The sequence below is a fragment of the Paroedura picta genome, chromosome 15 (genome assembly GCF_049243985.1).
Source record: "Paroedura picta isolate Pp20150507F chromosome 15, Ppicta_v3.0, whole genome shotgun sequence".
Classification (NCBI taxonomy): domain Eukaryota; kingdom Metazoa; phylum Chordata; class Lepidosauria; order Squamata; family Gekkonidae; genus Paroedura; species Paroedura picta.
Window position 1 is genome coordinate 9948989 of NC_135383.1, and position 23340 is coordinate 9972328.

General features: G+C 47.9%; 1 protein-coding gene across 1 annotated transcript in view; it reads right to left on the reverse strand.

Annotated features, from left to right (window-relative positions):
* LRRC75A (leucine rich repeat containing 75A) overlaps positions 1-23340 on the reverse strand; it is a 58858-nt gene that overhangs the window by 10180 nt on the left and 25338 nt on the right. Inside the window, exons 2-3 of the mRNA XM_077311243.1 lie at positions 18022-18150; positions 1788-1900 (exon numbers count right to left, since the gene is read on the reverse strand). Of these exons, the coding sequence (XP_077167358.1) occupies positions 1788-1900; positions 18022-18150 (242 nt within the window). The remainder of the gene's footprint in view (positions 1-1787; positions 1901-18021; positions 18151-23340) is intronic.

Consider the following 23340-nt stretch of genomic DNA (forward strand, 5'->3'; position numbering starts at 1 on the left):
CTGTATTTTTCCAGCTTACAACACCAGTTTGTTACGTTACGAAGCTTGCCGCCTCTGAGGTTTCGTCTTGGTTCTGCATGTTTCCAACTGGCTGAGAAGGGTTTTTTTTGACAGACTGTTTACAGGGTAGTCAACCTGTGGTCATCCAGATGTGCATGGACTACAATTCCCATGAGCCCCTGCCAGCAAACGCTGGCAGGGGCTCATGGGAATTGTAGTCTGTGAACATCTGGAGGACCACAGGTTGGCTACCCCTGGTTTACAGGATTACGGCAGCATCTAAACTGCAAAAGCTCGGTGGACACATCTCTAGGTGGACCGAAATACCCATTCACCAAAATCACAGCCTCCGGTTTCCGAAAAATGAAACCCACGCATTCATTTCTGATTTCTCATGCTGAGCCCCAACAGTTCGGCATACCGTTTGGGATGTTTTTTAATTGATCCTGATAAAACAGCGTGAGCACAACTTTTGTTTTGGGAACAGATCAGCAACAGCATCCCACGGACCCAAATCCCTCGGGCTTCCTTCTCTGATCCGAAAGCTCCGCTAAGTGGGAATTACTCATCTGTTTTCCATCCGGACCTTTTCAACAAACAACACGTCACGTACCGCCTCCGTAGGCGATCACAACACAAACAGTTCATTTACACCGTGGTAAAGTGCATGTCTCCTTGCACCTCTCCCCTCCCACACTTCAAACCAGACTGCTTTTAAACTACCCTCCTTATAGCAGGAGAAATTTCTTCCATTTATAAAATAACAATGATAGTGATATTGGACTTTAATTTATAGGTGACCCCTCCCTGCAAGCAGGCTCGGGAGAGCTTACCGCACATGTCCACAATGAAAAACATCTTTAAAAGCCAAACATTTAAAAAACAAATTCTTCACTGCTTCGTTTCTACTGTAGCTTCATTGCGTTGCATTCTCACTGTAGCTCCGCTGGCATACAATTGGGGCCCAGTGAAAACATTTGATCTCTAGATGACCTTCCCACCCAAATGTGCATCAGCCAGCTGATTAATCGGCAAATCTGCACCATGCCCTCCCCAGTCCTGGACTGGGGTTTCAGAAGAAGAGTTGGTTCTTCTATGCCGCTTTTCTCTACCCGAAGGAGTCTCAAAGTGGCTTACAGTCACCTTCCCTTTCCTGTCCCCACAACAGACACCCTGTGAGGCAGGTGAGGCTGAGAGAGCCCTGATGTTACTGCTTGGTCAGAACAGCTTTATCAGTGCTGTGGCAAGCCCAAGGTCACCCAGTTGACTGCCTGTGAAGGAGGAGCGGGGAATCAAACCCGGCTCACCAGATTAGAAGTCCGCACTCTTAACCACTGCACCAAACTGGTGTTACAGGCAATGCCAGCACAGGTTACATTCTGGAGTTTAAGGTAAGCTAGGTTTTAAATGACATTTTATATTGTATGATTTTTTTTTAAAAATGACTGCTTGGGGCAAATTTTTAAACAATTTTAAATACTGAGACGGCTTAACCCCGAAGCGTCACATAAGGCAGGGATCCTCAACCGGTGGTCCTCCAGATGTTCGTGGACTACAATTCCCATGACGCCCTGCCAGCAAACGCTGGCAGGGGCTCATGGGAATTGTAGTCCATGAACATCTGGAGGACCACCGGTTGAGGATCCCTGACATAAGGTTTCCCCTTGACGGATGTGGCACCTCTGCCCCGCCAGGTTCTGGCTCTTCTTTCCCCCTCCCTGTGCCACCAAAATGTCTCCCAGCACGTGGGCAGCCCCCTGTCCTGTCTTCGCCGCAGTGCCACTCACCAGGCCTGGGGCTTCCTTTTCACGATGCCCTGGCGCCGCCATTGCGAGTGAGGGCTCAGGTGGTAGGTCAGCTGCCGGCAAAGCTTCTCCATGGCCCCGAGCGAATCCCCCTCCTGCAAAGGGGGAAACGGAAGGAAAGAGGAATGTGTGGATCATCACAGAGGGGGAAAAAGCAATAGCTGCGGCATCCGGCGGGATGACGGCACGATAACAAAGGCTGAGGATCAGGTTGATTTCCGCGAGGCACTAGGACAGGCCTGGCCAAACTGTGGCTTTCCAGAGGCCCATGGACTACAATTCCCATGTGGCACTGCCAACAGCAGGGGCTCATGGGAATTGAAGTCCGTGGACACCTGGAGAGTCACAGTTTGGCCCCCTCTGCGCTAGGAGGATCATGTGGCCAATGGCAGGGGCTCATGGGAATTGTAGTCCATGGACATCTGCAGAGTCACAGTTTAGCTCCCCCTTGCACTAGGAGGATTATATTTACATTTTATTTATACTCCGTTTTTCTCCCCAACGGGAACACCGAAGCAGCTGACGTCTTTCTGCCTTCCTCCAAGTTCCCTAACAACAGCCTTGCGAAGAAGTTTAACCTGGGAGAGCAACTGGCCCAGGGTCATCCAGCAGCTTCCATGACAGCCCGGGGATTTGAACCCAAGTCTCCAACATGGATACTCTCTAACCCACTGTACCATGCTGGCTCTCCTGGACTGAACGGCCAGAGCAGCATCTGGCACTACATGATAATGAGCCCCTGGCCGGGTGCCCACCGAAGATGAGCCGCAGCCATGCACCCATGGACACACCCCAAGTCTAGCACAAACCCTCCTGTAGGCTGTTCAGATATGCAGTGCATCATCCATTTCCCGCCTGCGGGCCCATTACGCATGCATATCTTATTGCAGCTTTGCAGAGCGGTAAACCTTTCATCTTGACTTTGGATTCTGTTCTCGCCTTACAGGCGATGCGATACATATTCCTCTGCCGTATTTATTCTGCAGCTGCAGTTTTTAAAAAAAAAACACGCTTTTCTAAATCAGAGTGGAACGCCGCTTAGATGCACCCAAGCAACCACCTTTTATTTAAATCCTCGTGGTTTGGGTTTTGCACGTGCATTTTGGCGTTAGTTCGTCGGATGAAAGGAAACAGAAAGGAACCCGGGCGAAGAGGGGAAACCCAATGTTGAAGCTGATGAGACTTTTTGTAAGAAACTGATGAAAATCAGCTGCGGAGCCTGGTTTTTCATTTTGCCGAGCGACGGGGGATTCTCTGCTGTGTTACCAGCCACTGTGAAAAAATGGGGGAAAGTCACACAATCTCGTAATACGGGGGAACGTGTCGAGTGTGCAGAAGGCATGGAAGAACCCACTGGCACAGCAAGCTGTGATCATTGGCGACGTTTGTGTGTGTGAACACACGCAGCCCTATGCAGAGTCGGTGGCAACTCCAGCACAGCTTTCCACGGGGCTGCAATTTGTATGGGGGAGGAGTCCTCTGGCAGAAGCCCTGGCGAGCTTTTTTAGTCTTGTGCCACTAAATAAAAAAAAATGGGGGGGGGATGTTTTTGCTGACATCCTAGGGCAGCTGTATAGCGATGCTGATTTCCTGTCCTTCCTTGCAAATGTGTGTGGTTTTCTCTTTGTGGTTCTCTAATTTGATCGTGCACACCGGCTTGATCTTGGCAGTTTTTAAAAACCTGGGCTGTGTGGATTGCACTCTTTCCTCCCACGGGATTGAGCCCAAGGTATTCTTAAGGTTGGCGGTTTTCAAAAGTCCATGTGGCTCAACCATTATTTTAATGTTAAGCTGTTAGAGGCTGCCAAAATAGTCCCCCACAACTTAGTTCACTGACTAAAGCATTAAAGGGGAAAATGTTTTGAAAGCTTTATATTCCCTTTCCAGTCTGTCTGTCTGTCTCTATCTCATGTGTATTTCATTCCATGCTGATGATTCCCTCCCCCCTTTTTTAACTTTTTTGCACGCAGCACTGAAATCCCTTTTTTTTTTTTTGCACTGGGCATGCTGCTGTTTAACTCATCTCCAATTCCCCTTTCAAATCAATACCAACAAAGAACTAAACCTTGTGCAGCTCCTTTTAAACTCCCATCCCCGTTTTAATTTTTTTCATTCAGCGATCTGAGACTAGCAATAGCCTCATATCACTAGACTCATGCTGCTCGTAAAAGAAGATTAAAAATGTAAAACAATGAGGCGAAAATGGAGCTTCTACACTGATGAAGGGGGAAAGATGGCGGAAGACACAGAGTTGGGTGGAATGGCCTCAGGGTGAAATGACCTCACTGTAGGCAGGAGAGTGACCCTTGAAGGGTGGCAAAAGGGGGTGTGGGGGGTGGAATTCAAGCAAATTACCTTTGGTTTGGAAGTAAAACAAGGGAAAAACCAGCAGCAAAGCACTCAAAAAGCCCAGGGAGGGGGGGGAGTAACTAGAAAGTTAACTGAGCACTGAAGGGTGGAAAATCAGTGCAGAATAATGAAGAACAACTAATGGACATGCACAGTGAAAATGTGGGGAAAACCTGTGCGTAACAGGCCTTTGTTTCCAACAGTCACAACAATTCTAGAAGAGAACAACAAGTCTTCATCCCCCAGACCCCCCTATGCCTACTGCTCCCCTTAGCAAAGGCAGACTTTACCTCTGGCCATCCTGACAAGGCCCTGGAGGAGAGCCTAATGCTTGGAGCGATCGAGGGCAAAAGAAGAAGGGGACGACAGAGAATGAGGTGGCTGGATGGAGGGGGTGCAAACTTAAATGGACTCCAGGGAATGGTAGAGGACAGGAAGGCCTGGAGGATCATTGTCCGTGGGGTCGCAATGGGTCGGACACGACTTCGCACCTAACAACAACAACAACAACAACAACAACAACAACAACAACAACAACCCTACACCCAAGCATTCATTGTTCCAGGCAGCCTGTTCAGAAACAGGTTCCACAAACATTTGTAGTCTCCGCACCGTGATAGCGGAGAACACACGCAAAGTCAGAATCACAGCAAAGGATGAGTCATCCGCAGAGCCCCACTGACATTCAGGAGCGCAGAGACGCCTTCCGCTGTGACTGAACTCCAAGTACCCAATCTGTGTGAACAGGAGAGGAGAACAGAACCCAATTACAGGCTGCTCTTTGCAGGGGAGAGAGATCATCTTGCTACATGTTTTTTAGACAAAGAGAGAGACAGACTAGACAGAGAGGGACAGGGCGGGAGAGATTGCGCCTGGCTATATGCTCCCGCCGAGCAAGGAAGTGGGTTGTAGTCCACCAAAGCAGGTGCCACGGTAAATCTAGATCAGGGGTAGTCAAACTGCGGCCCTCCAGATGTCCATGGACTACAATTCCCATGAGCCCCTGCCAGCGTTCGCTGGCAGGGGCTCATGGGAATTGTAGTCCATGGACATCTGGAGGGCCGCAGTTTGACTACCCCATTCTTCTGTCTTTAGTGGTAGGAAAGAACAAGCCCCCAGTAGCACCTAAAGACAGAATTTGTGGCAGGACAGGAGCTTTCATGAGTCATGACTCACCGCCCTCGATTCACAAAAGCTCCTACCTGGCCACAAACTGCGTTAGTCTTCCAGGCGCTGCTGGACTCTTGCTCTTTTCGACCGGCGTAACAATTCTGTTTATCTCCGACGCATCCCAAGACGTGCGCGTTTAAAGCCACGGCAAATGGGAACAAGAGCCTTTTCGAGGCAATTGATTTAGGACTGAGAGGCGAGCGTGTAAGGAATACTCGTTAAGAGGAGTTAGATTCAAGGGCAGGGGCACCTTAGAGAGCCACAGGATTCTGGGGTGTACGATTTCGAAAGCCAAAGCCCCCTTCATCAAACGCGGAACAGGAAGGCAGGCGAGTGGCAGCCCTGGAGTCCAGGATGCGTTCCGGCAGGCTGTTCCAGGCACGGAGTTTGCTTCCGTGATGAGATTCTGACTACAAAACGTACCTGCAGATTGGCCCACCCCCGCAAGTGCCTGCAACGCTTACTGGCCTGCCTTGCCCAGAGCCGGATGCCATCGCTCCCCTCCCCAGCACAGGGCAGTGGCCTCCTTCTAATCAGATCCACTGCTGCTTAACATCCGTCTCACACCGGGCACAGCCTGGGAAGAAACGACTCTTGCTTCAGCTACCAGCGTCAAAGTTGACTGCCTTCCAAAAAACCGAAAAGGCTTCGCTCGATCTGCCAGATGCTAATCTCCCCCTCTCCGGCCCTTGCAACACAATCCAGCTTCGGCATTACGCTGGGAGAAAAGGGATGTTTAATCAGTTCTCAGCCTTGGCAAGCACGCACGCGAGACAGAGCCCATCTGCCAAAGAAGCCGAAGGCAGGACTCAGTTACTTTAATATTAAATAATAATAACATAATTTGATCCTGTCTCGCTCGGCGATAGCCAAGGCGGCTTGTTCCATTAACTCTGCCCCATGGAACACGCAGCTAAGGTGCCGGGATGGAGCCGCGCCAACCCTGATTCTTGGGGCACTCTAAACTAGTTCTGAATCCCCCATCTGACAGCTCCGCTCTCGATCCCGCTTATACTGCTTACAGTCTCTAGCACTGCCACAGCGGAAGACAGGAAGCTGGAATGGTGTCCGAAGTGGGATTTCTTAGGAAGTGAGGCAGCACAGCCAGCAACACAATCAGTGAGTAAGATTTGCTCATGCTTGAGGCCTGCTAGGTGGGCTGCCAGGACTGAGAAGGAAACTGGAGTATTCTCCTGAACCTGCGTGTCCCACTACTTGCCTGAGTTGAAACTTTACAAATTTGCCTTTCCCAAGGCAGAGGCATACATTAAGAAAAGAAGGGAAGAGAAAGAATCATAGAATTGGAAGGGGCTAGACAGGCCATCTAGTCCAAAACCCTGCTCAGTGCATCCATGAGTAGCTTGATGGCTGCCAGTGAGGTGGAGCTCACCACTTCCCGAGCGGACATTCGTTCTCCGTTTTTACCAGCTCTGCCCTCCAACTTGTGACAGCCGGTGTGGGTCACTGTGCTTCCACGTCCTCTTGCATCACTGTTCAGTCATGTGTTCCAGGGACACATTCCGTGTCCCGCAGTAAACTCACACATTTCCAGATCACCAAGCGGCACAGAGAGCACTGGCTGGTCAGCATGCCCCCAGCGGTAGACAGGCTCAAAAATAAAGTCTCCAAAGCTACTGCAGTTTCTCAGCCCGAAGAGCAAGGGGGGGCTTCAAGCAATGGCTGGTGACCGGTCCCTGCTGGGGCATCCGTGCTAGCCTCCCTGTGCCATTTCCCCCCACCTCCCGACACTTAGGGAAATGACTAATTGCTCTGTGTGGATCAGCCCCCTACTGAATTCCAGCATGAATTCTTTATCAGGCCTCATGCAATATTCACGGTGACCTATTTTGCACAACTTATGGACCTGATGGGTGCAAGGCTTGACGGGCAGGCAGGAAACAACTCTGTCTTGCACCTACTGTAAGGAACAGCGTAGGGTCAGGAAGAAAGGGCACAGGGCTTTTACACCATCCCAATAGCCTTTCTGAGTGCCCTGCGGCACTTTCCCCTCTGCAGTCCGAAACCGCGCACCTCTTTCATTTAAAGAAACCAAGTCCCATGCCCATAACCAATATATAAGGCGGACATGCAGGCCTCTGAACCATTCTGTCCCCGAGGGCAGGGGAGATTGTGGCAGGCTCACCGCTGTATTAGGGGAGGATCTGTGGGAGGGGTGAGAATGAATTCTTCGAGGCAGTAATTTGATTCTGCTGCCTGGTTTAAGACTGCTGCATCGCAGATTCTCTGGTGTGAATAGTCAGCAAAAAAGAGAAAAGGGACTCTGGAATTCCTTTCGATTCCTGTTTCTCCCCTGCCCTCTTCCTCCTGTTACCATACTATCTACAGCTAGAAACCCAGATTCCCTCCCCAGTCGAGAACAAGGATTGGGGGAGGGAGTTCTTGGGCAACGCTTTTCGCTCACCGTTTAAGCCTACCTTGCAGGGTCGTTGGGCGACTAATCTATCACTCAGAGCTCTTTGGAGAAAGGGAGAACTGCACGTAATACATGAGTAACGCACAGCAATGAGGGCCGTGGCATTTTGGTGGTGCTGTCAATTGGAGAGCTCAAGGGGTAACTGCATCTGGAGAGCCAGCTTGGTGTAGTGGTTAGGAGGGCAGAGTTCTAATCTAGCGAGCCGGGTTTGATTCCCCACTCCCCTAATTGCAGCCAGCTGGGTGACCGTAGGCTCGCCACAGCACTGATAAAGCAGTAATATCAGGGCTCTCTCAGCCTCACCCACCTCACAGGGTGTCTGTTGTGGGGAGAGGAAAGGGAAGGAGATTGTAAGTTGCTTTGAGACTCCTTTGGGTAGAGAAAAGCGGCATATAAGAACCAACTCTTCTTCTTCATCTGCGAACTCAACAGTACCCCATTCTAAGTAAAACTGCAGCTGAGCAGTCCTCCAACATCCCTTTGCCCCAGTAGTTACGGTCCACGAAGGACAAGCTACCTGGCGCAGCTCGTTCAAACTGTTGCCAAACGTAGCCTGTATACCTGTGGGCAAGAACAAACAGCTGGAGGCCAATTGTTAGCTCCAAGTTAATTGGGAGAACACGTGAAGGGGATCGGCATCCCTCTCCTCTCTGCCATCTTATCGGGGACACGCAGAGAGAGTCGATGCTCCTTGTTTGTCACTGGCAGATGGCAGCCCGATTGTCATGTAGAAGCGCAACTGTATCAGCAAAAACAGCTCACGCCACAGCAGAGGCCAAATGAGCAACACATCACAATGTGTTAATTAGCAGTGCGGAACCGAGAAAAGGATGCGGGGGAGGGAGGAATGTAGCAGGCACAGCCCGCTAAAATAAAGCCCTGCATCCCTTCTGGGAACCAAGTAGAATAGGAAGTTTGTAAAAGTGCCACAGATAAGAAGGAACGGACATTCTCCCAGGCAAAGAGTTCTGTATATGTTTTTTAACCTGCCCTTCTTCCAAGGAGCAGCCTAAATAATCCTGACTAGCTTTGTCAGAGCTCGGAAGCTAAGCAGGTTCAACCATGGTTAGTACCTGGGTGGGAGACCACAGTTGTGAGCATCAGGGTCAGCCATGGTTAATACCTGGTTGGAAGTCCGTGATTGGGAGAGTCAGGGTCAACCATGGTTAGTAATTGGATGGAAGATCATGATTGGGAGAGTCAGGGTCAACCATGGTTAGTACCTGGATGGAAGTCCATGATTGGAAGAGTCAAGGTCAACCATGGTAAATACCTGAATGGAAGTCCATGATTGGGAGAGTCAAGGTCAACCATGGTTAGTACCTGGATGGAAGACCATGACTGGGAGTGTCAGGGTCAACCATGGTTAGTACCTTGATTGGAGGCCACGGATGGGAACATCAGGATGCACAACCTGATTATAGAGTAGATAAAGGTTTATTAAGGAACTAACATACTTGATAAGAAAGAGGAGCGACAGAAATAGACTCTTAACCACATCTCTAGATGAGAGAGAGAGAGAGAGTAAGATTGAGTGTGGCACTTCTGAGTAGAAGGGGAAAATTGCCCTAAAAGTAGAAACCTGGACACAAGACACGGAATGACACTTAACAGGACAGAGATGCGTTGTCCTCACTAGCCTATCTAATTATCTTCTTGCTGCCCCCTTCAGGATTTTCTTCTCTTCTTCTTCGTATACCAGGCAAGAGTTTTTAGTCTTATTTTGTCCTTCCAACAAATTGCGCCACACATTTAAAAAATACATTAAGATTTCGCATTTAAAAGAAGATTCCGCTGGAGCAGACTGTTTTTTCAAAAGAGTCGGGCGAAACCGCAAACGACAAAGAAGCTCCAAGAGGATTTGACCACAGCACAGGGCTGAGCCAGCATGCAAACCAGTCTTGGGTTGTACGGCATGAACAAACTCTGGTTCACGAAAGGAATTGGCATCAAGACAGCCCAGCAAAGTGGACGCTGGATTGGGCCAGGAAGTGATCGCTGCATGTACGTGAGCATGGCAGCACATGGAATTCACGGCCACCTGGATTTTAATTGCAGCGTGTCACAAAAGCCAAGGGCCCCCTCAGACTTTGCTCCTGTTTAAAATACCCTGATCACTCACCTAAAAGGAACACTGTGATTTTCCTCCCAAAGGATTACCATCCAGAGAAAGAGGGTGTCGGCTTGCATGCAAGCTCTAGGTACATGTTGTAATAAAAGAAAAACCTCTGTGTATAATCTCTCCCCCCTCCCAAGCGGTCAACTTATAATCAGGCTCATCTTCCTTTCCAGGAAATACAGCAATTAATCATGGCTAAATTACCTGAGCCCCAGGCTATCTTGAGCCCACATAGGCATACCTGACTTGTTGTCGTGAGTTACTCTTCTCTGGGTTTCCCCATCGACAGAGGTGGGTGAGGAGAGGTAGAAGCCGGGATCAGAACTTTATTTTACGTTTTAGTTTTCTGTGCTGCCACTCATGGCTGCTTACAACTCTCAAATATCTTCATCACATCTTCAGACTATCTCGTCCCAAAATGTCATCTGTAGGTTTAATTGCAAGAGCCTCTTGTGGTGCAGAGTGGTAAGGAAGCAGACATACTGTCTGAAGCTCTCCCCATGAGGCTGGGAGTTCAATCCCAGCAGCCAGCTCAAGGTTGACTCAGCCTTCCATCCTTCTGAGGTGGGTAAAATGAGTCCCCAGCTTGCTGCTGGGGGGTAAACGGTAATGACTGGGGAAGGCACTGGCAAACCACCCCATATTGAGTCTGCCATGAAAACGCTAGAGGGCGTCACCCCAAGGGTCAGACATGACCCGGTGCTTGCACAGGGGATACCTTTACCTTTTAGGTTTAATTGCTGGCATTTAGGTGTCTGGCAAAGGCATCTCTTTGGTCCCAGTGTGAATCTGGTTGCTCTTTTGACCTGCTGTGGTTTTCAGCTTCTCCTCGTTCCAATCTGTTGGGTTTGTATTTTGTGTGATTTTGCTATGATTCATTTTTAAATTCTTTCGATTAAAACCGCTTTCAACCAAGTTTCTTTAAGGAGCAGGACATAAATGCCATTAAAATAAAAAGGTGTCCTGCTTTGTGAGGTCCATGTTAGGACATGGTGAATGAAGAGGCCAGACTCTGCGATCCCTTTACCTGGGGTGGCTTGACTGTAAATTGGGGAAGGATTGGGGGATTATGCCGCCGTTTTATGGGTTTTATGGTTTTTTATGGGTTTAATGGTATCGGGGATTATGATTTACTTTAATGGGGTTTTAATACTGTCTTTGTGTAACCCGCCATGAGTCTTCGGAAACTGGTGGGATAAAAAAAAACAAATAATAAATCACATAAATAGATAAATAATAAACACAGTCCCCAGAAGATGCCATTCTATATCTCACTACACCATCCTAAGTGATCCTAAGATCTTATTTCATGCAAACAATCTAAATTCTGACATTCTCAGCAGACGCAAATTCTGAATGTTGACAAAGTGTTGTGTACGGAGCTTTCTCCTATATTTTCAAACATTTAACCAGCGAGTATATGACCCTGCACAGGTTCCTGGGCACACAAAGACTGAGGCACACAGAAGCCCCGGATACTGAAATACAAACACAACCGGTGTGTTTTCTGCTGTGCAGAATCAGATTCTGGTTAATGGCAGCTTGACAAAAGGAAAGAGCTATCAGACTAAGTAAACAGAGAAGATGAACCTTTCCCTAGGAGAACAAAACAGTGTTCAATATTTAAGAAACGTTGTGCGATGTTTGTTTAGCTGTAACACCGCACCGCAACGATCACGTCAAGCAATTAGTAAGCATTTTTGTTAGGCCGCTGCCAGAATGTAACCAGTCGCTTCAGTTCTACTCCATTCAGGCGTAACCACCACATAATAGAATTGTCTTTTTGGGAACACAGCAAGAACAGATGGATTGTCTCCAGGGGCTGGTACGGAGAATGGGGTGCCGATCTTATCCTGGGTACTGCACATCCCTAGTCTTTGCCTTGTGTGTCCTTTTGCCAACTTAAAACAACAACAACTGAGTTCTTGATCGATGTTTATCTGCATCTGCTAGCAGAGAATATGACATTTTATTGCATCTGATGAAGAAGTGGGCCCTGGATCTCCAAAAGTTTCTTCCCTGACAAAACTGTTAGTCTTTAAAGCAGCTAGGCCCCTACCTGGTGGAATGAGCTAAAGGGGGGTGGGTGGGAATTTGATGCTTATTCTATCACTGTTTGTTATGTTTTTAATATAGTACTATTTTTATGTTGTTAGCCACCGTCAGCCGGTTTGGTCAAAAGTGGTGGCCTACAAATCTAATTAATGAATCATTTAATAATTAATAAAAGTGCCCCAGGACTGAAGTTTAAGTCGTGGGAGTTCAAACGCCTTGCTCTAATGTTAATTCCGAGGCAGGATCGGATATATTTATTTCTTTGCTTGCTTGCTTGCCTGCCCTTCTCCCCAATGGGGACCCGAAGCCGCTTACGCTGTTCTCCTCTCCTCCGTTTTATCCTCACCACAACCCTGCGAGGTAGGTGAGGCGGAGAGAGCCTGACTGGCCCCAGGTCACCCATGGCAGAAGCGGGGATTCGAACCGGGGCCTCGCAGGTCCGGGTCTGGTGCTATAATCACTGCGCTATGCTGGCCGAAGTAAAGCCCGGAACACACACAGCTTTGCCTGCAGTCGCTGTGGAAGGAAAGCAAGCACTGCAATTTGGAACGAATTACCTGCTCCTGTCCTTGGCATTTTCCAAGACTTCCCACCCACGCAGCAGTAGACTGCGTCTTGCCTCCCAAAATCTCTCGCAGCATCCTGTGACAGAGGCAGCAGCAACGGAATGCTCTGCCAATTCTCAAAAAACCATTTGCAGACCCACAATCTTTTTACGGGCTTGGCCAAGCCGAACAGACACAGGAAACAGGATATGCAACACAGAGACCCCCATAAGCTCCACGGCTACAATGGGGAAAGCCAGAAGTGCTACAGCTGGGGGGGGGGGGGAGATGATGATGATCACTGCCCCCCCAAAGAACCTTCTATACTTTCCTTGTCCTCAAAAGAGATACGACTGCTCTTGCGTAAATGGTTTGAAGGGGTTAGAGAGATCCTGGGGATTTTTTTCACGGTGACTCCTCACTGCGGGCCGGACTTGTGTTGAAACAGAACCCAGAAGCCTCTCCTTAGCTGTTTCCGCACTAGAGGCTCTATGCCGGGCTGCAGACTGGAATTTGAGCTGGGGCAGGTTGCCCCGAATCTTCTGGCTCCTGCACGGGGGAGCATTTGGCCCGGCGCACCTGGCCCACCCCAGATTTGTGCTCCCACATGGGAGCCAGGGCAGCAAAGTACCCAGTGCAGAAACGGTCCCTAGAGGCTCCATAGAGCATTTGTCTGGCTGCTGCTGGACCAACAGTTGAAATGGAATTTTAGCCAGGCTTGGCGTGAAAACATCAAGACGTTAGGAAAACACCAACTGTGAGAATTCTGTTGGCTCCCACGCCAGCTCCAATCTTTGCTCTTAGCAAAAATACAAGAGCAAGAGAAAGAACGTGTGCACTCTTCAAAGCCAGGTAGAACAAGACTTTGGCTACAGGCATCATCTCCAGCTTGTGTGTTCTTCTGTGCTGTGCTGTGCTGATCCGGCTGCAGCCAACGCAATGGCTCGCTTTGGGAAAGCCATGGAGGAAAAGGCAGACGTGCCTTGTGGCCAGATCCAAAGATAGCATGACAGGCTCAACGGAGGAAGCCTCCTAGGGCCGATGGTCCAAGGACGCTGGCCTTCAGCCAGGAGTGCCCTGATCCATCCACCCATACTAAACCTATCCCTGAGGCTGGTGGAAGAGATCTGTGTCAACGTGCTGGCAACTAGCCTGGAATAATGACAGCAAGACAAAGGGGCACAGTGCAATCCGCCTGTTTCTCCCCTCTGATCCACAGCTGTTCTTCTAGCCTGACTTTTCTCCAGGAAAGCATTTCAGGGTGATAACAAGGACCACAGGGAAGACAGGAATTAAAAGAGAGATGTACAGAAGTACCCTTTGAATGGAGAGATGGGGAAGGTCTTGGAGGAAGACAAGTGACAAATGGGGCAGAGGCCTATCCAAATTGTCCATCGGGCTGATGCTGCAGCATATATGGAAGCAGCCTCAGGGAGGCTTAGACCTCCCCGTCTGTGTCCTGTTTGCTGGCCCTCCAGGGTCATGGAGCAAAACAGGATGCCGGGTTGGGCGAACCACTGGTCTGAGCCAGAAGGCCTGCTCTGACGCTCTCAAGCACATGGTTAAGGGGCTTGCTTCTGGCAACGAAGCCCCCAGCAGAGAGATGCATCTCTTTTGCAATCACGGCTGACTACGGTGCTCAGGATTTCCATGAGGTCTGGCCGCATACCCAGAACAGCTGGTCAACTGCAATAGAACGGACAACATCTGCCAAGCGGCTCTAATGAGACAAGGCGGGTAAAGCCGGCCCTTCCCAAGGTGCACAGCAGGCCTCGCCTGGGGTGACGCAGCTCCAGGGGCTGCAAACGAATCAGAGAAGCCGCTTTTTTCTGATTCCATGCAAGGGAATGGCCCAGGGGAAAGAACTGCAAATGGGGGTGGGCTGGAGGGGGAATCCCAGTCTCCCCACGGCCTGCGCAGAAAGCGAAAGAAGGCCCACAAAAACGCCTTTTCTTTGCAGAGCAAAACAAAAAAACTTGTGCCGGCTTTGCATCGCTGGGTTGTTTATTAGAGGAGAAGCACATTTGCAGTCAAGGAGATTTGGCAGAGAGACAGCTGAGAAAACAGGCCACAGTGTGAGCGTTTGGAGGCTGAAGACGAGGCCAAGGGATGGGGCTCGCTTAAGTCTAAGGGGCTGTTTGCAAATCCATGCAATGCAGCAACTAGGTTGTGTTTTTTTTTAAGGAAGCTAAATCAAATCGAATTCTGCAGACAGAAAGAAGTACACAAACTCACAGAGGTGCAATTGCTGTGTATAGTTCATCCTGCATTTGCTAAATTCAGTGAGGGGTAAAGCCCAAGCACCCCAGAGCAATGCAAATTCTACTATGACCTTTGGCCAGTGTAATCCATTTGTTTTTTATGACTACTTTCTGATTTTTATTTATTGACGGATTTTATTGATTTGCATTTTATTCGTTTGTTTGTTTGTTTGTTTCTGTTTATATATCATCTTCCCATTAGGCTCACGGCGGGTTACATTGGGAAACTTTCATAAAAACAATACAATACAGTAAGCATCTTGATTGCTTTGGAAACTTTGATTCGTCGCTTTTAGCACGTTGCTGGAAAGGCAGCTGATAAATTTCCTGTTTTCTTTCGTTAATTAGTCTTCTCTCTTAAGAGCGGCAAGCCCATTAGAAAAAAAGCAAAAGGGAGAAAGCAAAGATTCGTTCAATGCTAAACCGTGCTTATGAAGCCGAATTCTGTCCTTGCAGGGGATGGCAAAACCTCAGTCAAATACACACAAGAGAGCAAGAGGGAACAAATATAAGAATTCTAGGAAATCTGCAGGTGAAAAAGCTTTAATTTTGCTCGGACGCAGGCACCACTCTGGAAATTAATTTCTGAAACCAGGATTCATGTTATTCACATCATTAGCATTATAGGGCTGAAGCTAGCAAGATCTCGGAGCATGTGTGAAGCACCTTTTCAATGCTGCTGAGTAACCACAGTCAGTTGACTTTGATGGATTGGGTTTGCTCGAGTTCTCCCGAGAGGTACCTACCAGGAGGAGGAACAGACAATGGTGGTGAATCATCCGTTTCTGTGTTTTCTGAAGAACCTTCTATGGCGTTTCTCTGTTCATTAAGCTAATGAACTGGTCAGTTTCGAGATTAATGACTTTTTAGGGGGAGGGGGGATGAGTGCTGATTAATCCTTTGACGCTACATTAAGGAGTCCCATTGGGTACCTTGGGGGAAAGAAGACATTTTCTCTTTTTCTGCTGAGCCCTATACCAGTCCATGTGATTGGATGAGCTAAATTTTGGTAGCAGTTGTTGCTCTCGGTTCTTGGTGGGGAAAGATATCTAAATCAATTGGAAGCAGGGACCAGATATTGTACTTAACAGCTGCAACCCTTAAGGATACTTTCCTGGGAGTAAGCCAACTAAAAATGAACTTACTTGTAAGTAGACTTGCTTAGGATTGTTCCCTATAGCAACACATCTACCCTACTGGTCTTTATACCGGTAGATAACTAGGAAGTCAGATAGAAATATCCAGCACTTTACAAGATTTATACATTTTTGATCAGGAAGGAGAAGGTATATTTCATTTGTTTACAGGAAACTCATCAAAACATGTGTGAGGAAATGCATTTAATGCTTCTGAATCTAGGTGAGGGGTATGTAGTACCTAATATCAACAAATTTGGGACATTCCTGTTTTTACTAAGAACGTCTCAGATTCAATCCTGGAATGTTGACAAATATCATAATGAAAATCTCATCAACTAAAAATCATCCTAGATTTTAGAAAGAAGCAAAAATTATAGGTATGCCTAAAACAGGAAAAGATCAATCATATGTTCAGTTTTACTGACCTGTATCTTTATTAAATCAAGATCTTAAGATGTGGACAACAGTGACTGCAAACAGATTAAATGAGCTGATTTTTAATCATTTCGACCATGATCAGAGCTCATCAAAGACGGTAAAACAGCATCTAATATGATAAAACTCTTGGACATAACTATATCAGCGAATAATCTCAATGACAAATGTGTGTTAATTTGCTTGGAAACAGAAAAGGTGTTTAATCATGTTGAGCGGTCATATTTACAATCAGTTTTAGACCATTTTAACATAGGTAGCAAATTTAAAGAATGAAGTCCTTTGATGTAGGATAGCCCTGTTATTAAGGTTACGATTAATAGGTACTTGTCTGTTCTTACAATTACTCTTTGCATTATTCAGGGAGACATTTGTTCTTGCTCTCACAGAACGCATTTCTGTTCCAGGATTCATAGCAGACTCTGCAGGCAACATAGCTCTAACATCTTACTAGCAGCATCTGAATAAGATATCAGCTGACTTTTTTCCTTCTCTGCTTGCAGGTGTTTAAGGCTCGCGTGGCCAGTGGCATGAGCCCAAGGGAAAGAGCCAAAGGGCTCTCAGCATATAGCCTTGTTTGAACCAGCTCAGAGAAGCCAGAGCTTTCTGGGATATGGTTCAAAATATTCCTCATTTTTTTGTTTGTTTACCCAAGATTTTATTTTGTTTGTTTAAAATTGTTTATTTAAACTGTACTTTCTCAAACACGAGAAAAACGAGATAGAAATGCCTAAAAATAAATAAAACCACTTTGGTCAATACCCAGTATCGCTATTTATGAGCTTTTAGAAACCTTTTCACAAATAGCAAGGTATAAGATTGAATATCAATAAATCAGAATCGATGGGTGTTAAAGATGCAGAATGCGTATAAACTTCTAATATGAATGAAAGAATGAAAGCCAAAAAAGATACTTCGAATTTGGAATATCTTCCCAAAGCTATTACTTCTGTTTACAAATCTATCTTTGGATGTTAAAGCTGCAACACGTGAAACTTGGCAGAGGATAATAGTAAACTTTTTCCCCGCTGGAAAAAGCAGCAAAAATCGCTGCCAAAATAACCTATAAGCCACACACAAACAAAAAGCATAGGAGTTTGCATCGCCCAAATATTACAGCGATCACTTGAAACTGGGTTTTCCTACGTGAACAAGACAATACAGTCGCACCCCATTGCTATAGGACAATAACCAACCAGCAATGAGTGGATGCAGCTAATTTTGTTTAGCTTAGTAGCAATGATGGCTAAATGGGCCAGTAAATGCAGAATTTTTAGCTTTACATTCGAGGCATTTTTATTTGGATGCAAGAATGAGGGAGGAAAGGGAATTTGATTTTCTTGCTGCCACTCCATAATGGGCTGACCTTTTCACCATCACTACTCCAAGATTTCTTTCTTGAGTAGCCACAGCTTGGTCCCATCCCAGCAAAAGATGCATGAAGTTCTGAGATCAACATATGAACAGCTCTCTCTTCCACTCTCTCTATATAGTCCTTCAAAGCACAGAATTTTGTTTTTATTTTTTTTGTGGGGAATGGGACTGGGAAAACATGCTCAGCACCAGGAGTTACACATACAAGGTGGGAGAATTCATCCCCGTCTCACACCAGACACCCAATGACGCAGGGAATGCACTAAAGCAGCCTTAACCAATAGATTTTGGCTTCCCCGCTTCTCCCTTTGACAGGCGTGAAGGTGAAAACTTACTGGTTTGGGGCAATGAATGTATCTGGCGAGGCTGATGATCAGGTCGTGCGTGATAGGATCCACCAGGTTCCTGAAGCTGGCGTAGCGGTACAGCACATCGTCCAACGAAGTGGACTCCATTCCCAAATCCTGCAAAGAAGACAGTATAGGAGTGAGGCTAGTTAGGCAGGCACCATCTTTGTTAAGGGACAAAGATGGCTGCCTCAGCTCCGCAGGCCAGTTTATTAGTTACACCCCAAACTGAGTCAGTGGCACCGCTGCCACGTCATTTCTCCCCAAACTGTCTGAGCCCCTGCTCCACTTGTATTCCCGCCGGCTCCCCTGTCTTCCCGGCCGCTCGCTGGGGGGCACTGCCAGCAGCAGCTGTGCAGTGCCATGCCAAGGGGGGAGCCCCAGCCATGGCGGCCGCTGGAGAACACCAAAGGTGAGCCGGCGGCAGAGTGGCAAGGCAGCCCCCAAGGCAGCAGCTGGGAGGACGAGGAGGATCCGCGGCCCGGTGCCAACTGATCTACGGACCGGTACCGATCCCCGGACCGGGGGTTGGGGACCACTGCTCTAGCCCATACGTACACACATCCATCCTCAAAGTGGGAAAACAAGCCACTCGCCCAAAAAACAAAGCACAGTTCATAAGCTAAAAGGATGAGATGTGATTTAATTTTTAAAAAATCACTCTCTCCAGATGTACTTTAGAAAATCCTCCTTTCACTTAATTCTTTTTTCTTTTTCTTTTTGTCCTTCTGCCCTTTAGACAAAAGCCCAAGTGGGCCTTCATCCGCTGTTACTGCGTTATTCTTACATAAACATGACCCAATCATCAGATGACAGTGGGGGAGTGCTATAAAAATAAAACATATTGTTATTCCGATCGGCAGAGAAAGAGGGAGGGGACCACCCGTAAGCCTCAAAAAAAGCACCCAGCAGCAATGAGTAGCGCGTGAGCAAAGGACATTTTGGCAAGGCAACCTTCCAGGGACGTGGCAGACAGCTCTGCTGAGTTGTTGGCAAAGCACAGCTCCGGGGGAAGGGAAGATGAGCTACACAGTCTGATAAAGCTCCCCCTCTTCCCTCCCCACCCCCAACTCCCGGCACACTTTTGGAGTGCAAGAACCTTTTATTGCAGAAAAATCTTGGGAAGCCTCTCTTGTTTGGAAACTCGAAGCCCAACGTTCTCCTTGACTCTCTGGGGGCTAATGACAATTCATCCCCCCACACCTGTGGTTGGAAGTTGTGCACACCCAAATTCACACGAATACGCTGTCCTAGCACAATGACACTCCCTCCCCACCAGCCCAGTGCAGGAGACTCGATGGGAACGTGGTTGGATGTTGTGCAAAGCTGAAAGGGAAGCAGCCATCTGCCAGGCCATGAGCTCATTGCCAATTTAACAGCTCCACACCTGTTCTTGCGATTGCTGGCTGAGACGTCTTTGCAGCTCTGGGGAGAAAAGCGGAAAAGGGTCTAACCTGAAGAGGCGACTTCCCTTTCGGATGAACTCGTCAAAACATTTCCCTCTCCGTCCTCTCTCTGTAGCACCCTGAGATCCACCAGAGCACACGCCTCGTTCATAAAGGCAGGTTCTTAGGAATAAGTCAGCCAACCACAAGACATCCCACCTTTCCCCCAAGAAACTCAGGACAAGGTACACGGTTCTACCTTTCCCATTTTCTCCTAACAGCCATCTGCTAGGGAGGCTAGACCAAGAAGAGGAAGAGGAAGAAGAAAAAGAGCTGGTTTTTATGCCCTCCTTTTCACTGCCCAAAGGAGTCTCAAAGTGGCTTACAATCACCTTCCCTTCCTTTCCCCACAACAAGACGGCCTGTGAGGTAGGTTGGTTTGCTCATATTTGAATTAGGGATATGCGCTTCGGCTTGGCCACCTTGGCAATCACCAAAGCGTGAGGTGGTGCGCAGGAGGCCAGTGCCATGGGGTGGAGAGGAGGGGCGGCCGATCTTTTTGCCTTTTCTTGCTTGTCTTTATAAACACATTCTTCCCCCCTCCCTCTTGTTCAGAACATTTGCTTCGAAATGCACCACCAGTGTCAATTCTTTTAAGGCTGTTGGGAACACTATCTCAGCTCAACATCGGAGGGAAAGATTTTCAGCAGGGTTCGAAAGCCCACCTTGGGGGACACTTTATTGTAAATGCATCATCTCATCGTCATTTGAAGAGCGTATTGTGTTGATTTTCTAACCAGAGCATGTGTATCGAGATAATTGCTTCATCCAAATCAACAGCCGCTAAAGTACGCAGATCTAGACGCACAAGGGCTGCTCTGCACAACCTGAGATCTGGGATGCGAGATGTCGGTTTTCCCTAAAAGGCACTTCACGGCTGTCAAATAATTATGACACCGCAGCATTGGGGCTCATTTGGGATTGGTCGATGAGCCATTTCGAAGCCACAAATGGAAAAAACGGCATTCCCCAAAATCACTTGAGTTGCCTTTCGAGTGGGGAAATGTTCAACACGTCGCAATGGTTCCAGAGGGGCAAGACGACAGCTGAACCCAAAAGTCTACTTCTTCAAGGCTCTTTTTCACTGGCTCATCTATCCTTGTGTTTGTTGCTCAAACGGGCCGTGGGGGGGTGGCGTAGGGAAAGAGGGACGTGGCCTCTCTGAGCTGGCTTCTTCACCGAGCTCAGCCTAGGAAACAATTTCCAACACCCCTCCCCCCAAAAAAATGATTCAAGCAGGTGTCTGCACATAGGTGTCCCACCCTGATGTGGAGGAAAATTCCTTTGGCTAGCAAAAGGAACACATGTACACACTGGGCTGCCTTATACTGAATCAGGCCGCTGGTCCCTCTTGGTCAATACTGGCTACTCAAGACTGGTAGCTGCTCCCCAGGGTCTCAAGCACAGGTCTTTCACATCACCATCTATCTGGTCCTTTTCATTAGGGATTCCAGGGATTTTTGCATGCCAAGCAGAGACTCTACCACTCACCAGAGCCTTCCCTACGGGTCCTCCTTGCCTTCCACTCACCTCCACCTGTGGCTGCCTCTGATGCCAGAGTGGACTGCCAACTCTAGGGTGTGAAATTCCTGGAGAGTTGTGATTGGAGCCTGCAGAGTGAGCCAGGTATACATCCATAAAGTCCGCCCTTCAAAGGCAACCCTTTTCTCTAGGGCAGGTGGCTCTTCTGATGTCCAAGGACTATAATCCCCATGAGTCCCTGCCAGCACAGTTCTGGCAGAGGCTTGTGGGAATTGTGGTCCATGGACACCTGGAGAACCAAGGTTTGGCCACCCCTGGGGGGAACTGATCCTTGGAGTATGGAGATCTGTTGTAATTCTGGGAGATCTCCAAGCCCCACCCGGAGGCATAAGATGAGGATGTTATGCTTCTGTTCAGAGTGTTGCCATACTGAAAGCAGGCCACCCTTGGAAACAGAATTTTGGAACAGAGCATCTAGTGGCTTGGTAGGTTTGTATTTTGTTTTGTTGTTTACGCTTTCGAGAAATATTTGAGTACTTTTTGAAATGTCTGTCATGCTATACTAGACCTCCTTTGGTGTCTTTGCTACTGCTGAAAAGATTTTTGAAAGCGGTCGTTATCCAGATGGCGCTATGCCGAAGACTACAAATAAATCAGAGATAAGGGAAGCAGACAAGAATCATCTTTCTGTCCTGGTTTGCTGTCCGTATCGATTGTGCTCTCTTCAGCCTTTGTTCGGAACTCTATGTGACTTTTCCATCTGGAGGCTGGCAACCCAAGACACACGCGGTCCTGAGATAGTCACCAACCAACCTGTAGTCTTCTGCATAGCTACCAGCTCTTGTTGAACGCTGATTCCAAAATGCATGAGCAACGCCTCAGCCTTCAGATTGCCTTCAAACCTGGGCTGAGATTATTGTCTGAAAGCTTGGCTGCAGGAGGTTGGCTCTGAGCCTCAGGGTAGGTCCAGCCAGAAGGGGCACCCACATTTTCCCTCCATGTGGCCTCTCTGACTTCTGCTTCACACTCCACCATAGCCCGCCTAGCTTCACTACCCCCACTCCTCTCCCTTTTCTGCGGAGCTGGGAAAGGTTTTCCCCCTGGCGGGAGCTCGCCCAACACAATGCAGAAGAAGAATCTCACACCTCTTGGCTTTATCCTCGCAACAACTGTGCATTTCTAGGATTCCTTCCCCAGCTCCAGCTCAATCTTGAACATTGCCCTCCTGTTTCTTTGAGAGCAAAATCCGGCTTGGTGCCTCAACTCACAAAAGGAGCCTATGCAAAAAAAGAGGGGACTGCAAAAGCCATGTGTGATGTGTTGTGCAAGATTTTTGTCCTGGATCTGCAAGAGCATGCTTGGTTTAAAAAAAAAAAAAATCGGGTGGGAAGGAAAATGATTCTGCAGAGAACACGCCTCCAATCATTTATTTTTAAAAAATCATCAGCAGTAGTTATATTGTTAGAGTAGTGTGACGCTGGTGAAAAATACCTGGGCTGGGAAAACACAGGGGAAATGGAAGAAAGAACCGAGAATCTACCTGACCAAATGCCTTTGCATTTCCCAGACGCCATGAAAACATAATCGCCTGTATGTGGAAGGTGCAAAAGATTTACAAGAACTACACTGAATAACTACAGCTTTAGGCCTTGTTGATATGCTTTGATTCTGGCGGGGAAGGAACCAGGGAAAGATCTTGCTGGATATCCGGCTCGCTGCGGCTGAATCTCATATTCTAGTTGCCAAGTGTAGCTCTGCCAACTTGGGGACCCCTCCAGGCTTGCAGAAAAGTACTCACAAGTGCGCCTGGTCGTTGTATTTATTTTTAAGATAGATACCAGAAACATGAGAGTTAGAGGGGTGGTAGTTATAGAATAGAGCCTCTTGTGGCGCAGAGGGGTAAGGCAGCAGACATGCAGTCAGAAAGCTCTGCCCATGAGGCTGGGAGTTCGATCCCAGCAGCCGGCTCAAGGTTGACTCAGCCTTCCGGTCGGTAAAATGAGTACCCAGCTTGCTGGGGGGTAAACGGTAATGACTGGGGAAGGCACTGGCAAACAACCCTGTATTGAGTTTGCCATGGGGCGTCACCCCAAGGGTCAGACACGACCCGGTGCTTGCACAGGGGATGCCTTTACCTTTATCTTTAGTTATAGAATACTAAAGATGTTAAGATCAGGGAGATCCCTTCCTTCTCTTATAAAAAGAAGGGAGTGTAGGGGGTGGGACTAAACCTCTCAGAAGTTGTCAAGACTTGCAGATGGCCATTTGGACCTGCAAGTAACAAATTATTTGTTTCCATGTGGCTGGGAAATTGGCAGCAAGAACTGGCGACAACAAAACGAACTTTAGGGGTATTTACACATTTGCTTGCTATTTGGAC